At 38.0% G+C, this 6,172-nt stretch overlaps 1 protein-coding gene across 1 annotated transcript; it reads right to left on the reverse strand.

Moving 5' to 3' along the window:
- Positions 1-2,980: 2,980 nt before the first annotated feature.
- LOC101559142 (disintegrin and metalloproteinase domain-containing protein 29) lies at positions 2,981-5,149 on the reverse strand. Its single transcript, XM_004610422.2, has one exon. The coding sequence runs from the start codon at positions 5,147-5,149 to the stop codon at positions 2,981-2,983; it is 2,169 nt and encodes a 722-aa protein (XP_004610479.2).
- Positions 5,150-6,172: the final 1,023 nt, after the last annotated feature.

The following is a 6,172-nucleotide window of genomic DNA, read 5'->3' on the forward strand; positions in this document are numbered from 1 at the left end:
GTTTCTAAAGTCTCTCAGAATCAATGTATATATTCATTTCCAAATCTGTCTGCATTATCTGCATTATCTATCATGGCTCAAACATAGCATGCAGGATAGAATGTTAATTACGTAAACTGTATAACTTATATATAACTGTTATAAACAATATCATGATCATGTCCAGACTGAAAAATTATTCTTCATCAAGTTCAGGGTATTATGTTGAAACTCTGACAAGAGAAGCAATAAAAAAGATCTCTAATGCATCAGTAGTATTAGTTGTACGATTAGCATTAATTGTCAAAACCAAATGAGAAAGCCAACAAACTAGATTCAATTTTTACTTTCTTGTGTTGTGTTTTTAAAATCAAAGGAAAGAGCAGAAACTGCTAAAAATGAAAGGAAACCATTTCCTTTCCCTCTCCATATCCATTTGTGTGGACACATAGACACACAAGCTCAAACACACACACACACACACACACATCCAAGACTGTGAATAACAAGACACTTGTTGTATGAAAACTAACTACTAAACTGCCAAAAATCATATGAAAGTATTTCTATAAAAAGACAATATTTCTAAGAATTAGCACACCTTGCTATTTATAAGAGAGCTAATATTTATCTTTCAAAATCATTAGTTATCATATATAAGGATTCTTATACTGGCATACCCTCATTTGAACAGTATCTAATGCCAGTAGAATGAAATATATACATGAAGAGTTTCCTTAGATATTTGATTTTTTAATCATAACTTCTCTAACATAGAGCTTCTCTAACATAGAGCTAGAACACTTTTATCTTCTCAATAAAATTGAAACATTTCCCTTTTATGCCTTAGATTTAAGTTTCTTTACTACAGCAAGGAAGAGCAGTTGAATAGAAAGAGGCATAACATGACAAAAGTAAACCCCAAAGGTCTGTGTTTTGGAATATCACCTTTAGTAAAAAACATTTCCAACTGGTGGGCTTCTATCAATGTTACCTCCCAAACCTGAAACCTTACCAAAGAGTAGAGGAAAATGAGTATTACATTGGCAGGGCTGTCTATTGTCACATAATCTTCTCCTACTGCAAGTCACAGGGGAATGACTTGTGCAGTGTGATAATGGGCTGCACTATCTTCTCACACAAATATTTTAGCCACATGAATGAGTGTCATTCACTTCACCATTATCTGGGATGATCATCCCCACATGGTAGTCAACACTCCAACAACTGATGCACTAAATATTAGGCAAAATCATTCTAAGAGTGCTCTCCAAAAGAGGACGTGTTGTCACATTCTTCCACTGAATCATTCCACATAGGAAATCCTTGCTGTGGCACCAGATGTTCTCCCTGCTGACTTAAATCAGTTACCACAATGATCACCTCTGGTATTGACTTGACTGTAGAAATTGAGATTCGCTCTCTTGGCCTCCTGGCCAAAACTGTTTATTATGGCTGCCTCATCTCTTCAAGACAGTATCAACTCTGAAAATGCACATCCTCTGGACATGGACAGGATGTCCCATTGCACCCCTCTGGAAATCATAATCAGTTTCCTTTTCCTACTGCCCAAATATTGCAGCTCTTGCATCAATTCCAAAAGCCTGATGTGTCAATGTGCTATTTGATCCACAATATCGATCTCAACCCCTCTGGTTTATTTAAACACCGTAGACTAAATGAAATCAACACTGGATATCTATGAGAAGGGGGACCCATGGAATGCACATCTTTGTAATAGGGTTTATAACCCATAAGAGAGAATTAGTCATCTTGATTCATTGGAAAATTATAGACTTGACTGAAGACACAAACACCTTGTATCTATAAATCTTGGATGTTAATATTGTTGGGAGGGTAGAGCGTATATAGAGAGAGGTTATGGCTGGATACAGAAGTTATCATAATTATAATCATGCCATATATAAAGTATATATGAAGATGAGGTTGTAATAATGAGTTATATGTATATTTTATACATGCAAAAAGATTAGTTTAAAATTATTCTTGATATAAGGTGATGACTTTTTAGAATTAAAACTGGATTAAGAATCCATCAAAATCTAATGGACCAAACATGATGACCTCTCAGTGTCTGTGTTGCAAGCTATAATGCCCAAAAGTAGAGAGAGAGAGTATGGAGAATATTGTCTGCCATAGAGGCAGGGGGACGGTGGAAAGGGGGGGTATACCCGGGATATTGGTGGTGGGGAATGTGCACTGGTGGAGGGATGGGTGTTTAATCATTGTGAGATTGTAACCCAAACATGAAAGCTTGTAACTATCTCACAGTGATTCAATAAAATTAAAAAAAAAAATTTTTTAAAAAAAACCCATCAAAATCTCTTCACATTCTAATCTTATATAGGTCCTATAGGCAGAAGAATCTTTTTAAATATACATATACAAACTGAGACTTTAACTTGAACGCTTTGCAACTTTCCACATGGTGAATTAATAAAAGAATTAAATATATATATATACATATACATATATATACACTTGCACATACATATTCACATCCTTATGCAATAAATCAGATTTCAAAGAGAATATTTGGGATTAAGAGATAGCAATTTGAAAGACACACACATACACACATACACACACACATCATGAGCAACTCCCTTATCCAGGAAATAAAACACAACATTTTCCACGAGTAGCTAGACATTAAATTGCATAAAATAATGGCAACTAGAAATATGCTGGTAGAAGCATATTTTGCTAATTGTTTAATGGGTAAAGTTTATGATAGAAAATATTAGTGGCCTTGGGGATTTTCTGTGATGGTCTGTAAAATATGCTGTTGTATTTTTTATTTATAAGAAATTGAAATTTTCTACTCTGGAAAGTTTATTAAGAATTTGGTCTTAAAAATAACATAGAAAGATCCTCTTCTTTGTTAAAGACATATTATGTGCTCTTCTTCCCAAAGTGAAAATGGACCCAAAAACTTATTTAACAGAAATAAGAATGGAAATGCTGCTCCCAGTTCTTGCTATGCCGGTGTTGTCTCTTCATCTTCAAATGGCCCTATAATAATCAAACAGCAGGCACAAAATAATAAAGCTAGAATACGAAAAAGCCAATTTAATAACAGATAGTCAAGACCCATATCATTTATAAACTCTTGTTTTTCAGGTGCTGGGCCACTATCAATACTACCACCATAACCTGATGTAGAGCAGAAGGGTGGAGAAAATCCATAGTTACAATGGCAATTATGCTTATTGTTGCAGATTCCATGGTTGGTGCAGATTTCTGCCGTGCAAGTTGTAAGATCCAAGACTGACATATCCACACATTTTCTCTGAATGCAGATTTGATCTAGACCACACAGAGTGCCATCAGTCACGGAACCAATGTCAGGTATGCTCATCCCAATATGGTAGTCAGTCCCCCAGCAATGGATGTTTGAGAGGTGAGTGAAATGTACAGTGCTATGATCTTTCAACAAAGGAAGTGTCTTCACGTTCTGACACTGAATCCTCCCACATAGGCTATGGGAGTCATTGCATTTTATATACTGAGTATCACTTATACCACAGTGGCCAAAGCGGTCACCTTGGCTGTTAATTTCCTTATAACACTGGATGTTTGCACTCTTGGCCTTTGGACCAAAGATTTTTCTACACTGGTCATCACGGCCATTGCATCTTTTCTCATAACAGTATCCAGCAGAGCACGGCGACCCATCCTGCACATATACATCTTCTGGGCAATGATGGGATGTCCCATTGCACCACTCTGGGAGGTCACACTCAGTCTCCATCTTTCTGCAGACTTCTCCTGGACCCAGGATCCCACATGTTTCGCAGCAAAGTCCAAAAGCACAGCTAGCCCCAGGAGCAAGAGTGCAGTTTGAATTACAACAAAGATCTTCAGAGCATAACTCCATGGTGCCACAATCACATTCTTCTCCTTCTTCAGCCACACCATTCCCACAACGTATGTACTTGAACCTCTTATTTGGAGCTGACAGACTGTACAAACATGTTTGTGTATATGCAAACTCCCAGAATTCACTGAAACTGCAGTTGCTAAATTTCCTTGAAGGCTTATATTCATAGAACATGATGCAATGATCCCCACCACATGTACAATTTTCTTTAGAATCGTGCATCATGCCAACATTATGGCCAATCTGATGTGTCACTTTGTAAGAAAATGCTTCGATATTGTCTTGCAAGAAAGGCTCGACTGCACAGCTCTGACTAGGATCACAGGCTGCTCCCCAGTTGCTGTCACCCAGAACACGCGAAAAACTCTTCTTTACAAAAAGATGTGCAATGTCATGCGGCAGCCGTTTCGCCCAGGCAGACTGCTTCCAAACACAAAAAAGTTTCAATGTATCAGAGGCATCATGTATGGGAATCAAGTTTTTCTGAGACCAGACCTCAACTCCCATTAACACCACCTGGAGGGCCAGTGCTTTTACTAACAGGCCGACTTGATTCATCACCAGGCAGATGTCATTGAACACCAGTGTAATATTCCTGTTGGAATGTAGAAACCTCTGTCTGTCTACAACCACTCCCATTTCAATATAAAACGTGTGGAGCCACCAGTTCAAGTGCCTAATTCTCATCTCTGGGGTAATTCTCCTTTTGACAAGTTTCAAATGTGCTTTGATTTCTTCACCTGTCATTCTACAGCCTGTGCGCGTATAAGACTCATTGTTCTCCCTCCTATAGACCAGATGTTCAAATATGGTAGAAAGCAGTTTGGGTTTGATTTCATAAGCAATGTCATTTGTCTTTAGTGTTCCTTGAAAGCCCCCAAAACAGGTACTGACGGCAACCTGGGATTCTGGGTCCCCCTCCACATAACCATGATAGAAACAGTTATCCTGAAAGAAGGGATGGTCCTCAAGCAGTGCTCCCTGCTCTGTGTAGGTGAACACCGGTATGTGCCTAGCCAGAAACAGCTTGTTGGTTTTCAAGTGGACAATGTTCCTCTGGCCCCCGAAACGCATGCTATATGAGAGCCAACCTGAAGATTTAGTGTCTCTGCCAGACCTTGTTACCTTCACGGGAATCACCACTTCTGGGGGGTAATGGCTGTGGCAGTGTCCAACCTGGGTCCATCCACTCTGGAAGAGAAACACCCTCATCCAGTGAAGCAAGAGCAGGCTCCTTACTTGCACCAGTAGCCCAGCATCAGCCATTATGGAGCCAGCACGGAAGAGCAGAGGAGCGCAGAGCCGGAAACATCACTGTCCTGTCTCGTCCCCAGAACTGGCTGGATGCAGTGCTAATCTGGGAATATCTGTTCTATCCCAGTGTCACACCATCAGAGCAGCAGTACTAAAAGAATAAAAAAAATACAAAGAAACATAAACATAGTGGTTATGGGAGTGATAGAAAAGCAAGGCGGGGGTCAGAGTTAAAGCTTGTTCCACTAAAGACTGGAGTCACTCTACTGCAGATTAGTTTGTTTGCTCCCCAATATTTAGCTCTAATTCTGAGTTTGGCAACTTGAGTTAATTTTGCCTGCGAGTCTTCTATAATAGAGATTTGTCCTGTAGTCTGTGCTGAAGCTGCTTCAGTTAATTTAATTATTTATAAATTGATCCTCTTTGTGCTACATGTGTCAAACCTTCATGAGAAGATATTGGCAGGTGAATGAGTTGCATGTTCTTGCAGAGGTCACTACTGCTGGAGTCTCATTTTCTGTGTCTTAAAGTTGGTCGCAGTTATATTTTAAATGACAACTTTTCCTACCATTTTTTTCTATGTATTTGTGATTGAATGCGTGGAAACAATTTCTGTTGGCCTATAATTATGAATATGCATTTTCTATGAAGTAACAAATTGTTCAAAGCTACTATCTAATTTATTCCTAGATTTACAAAGTCAATACCTTGGTATTAGAGTCTTATTATCCACAACAATACTCATATTTTATTTATTCATCAGAACTCTGATATCAGCCCCTACTCTGTGTTCAAAGTTGAAAAATTGCACTATTTATCAAAATATCCCAGAAAACACAATGCATAGCAGTTTTCCATTTGATACCTGGCTATTGTATGCCCCTTTTCAAAAAATTATCAAGTTATTAAAAGCAAATTTCTTATAGCATATCTGCAATGTCTTTACATATAACAACATGTATTACAATTATGCATGTTATAAAGTATGTATATAAAAATATCCATATGTATTTTTGTAGATTTAAATAACATTTT

Source organism: Sorex araneus, chromosome 1 (assembly GCF_027595985.1).
Source record: "Sorex araneus isolate mSorAra2 chromosome 1, mSorAra2.pri, whole genome shotgun sequence".
In the NCBI taxonomy this organism is placed as follows: domain Eukaryota; kingdom Metazoa; phylum Chordata; class Mammalia; order Eulipotyphla; family Soricidae; genus Sorex; species Sorex araneus.

Coding starts and splice junctions, on each gene's coding strand:
- LOC101559142 (XM_004610422.2), bottom strand. CDS start 5,149: ATGGCTGATGCTGGGCTACTGGTGCAAGTAAGGAGCCTGCTCTTGCTT.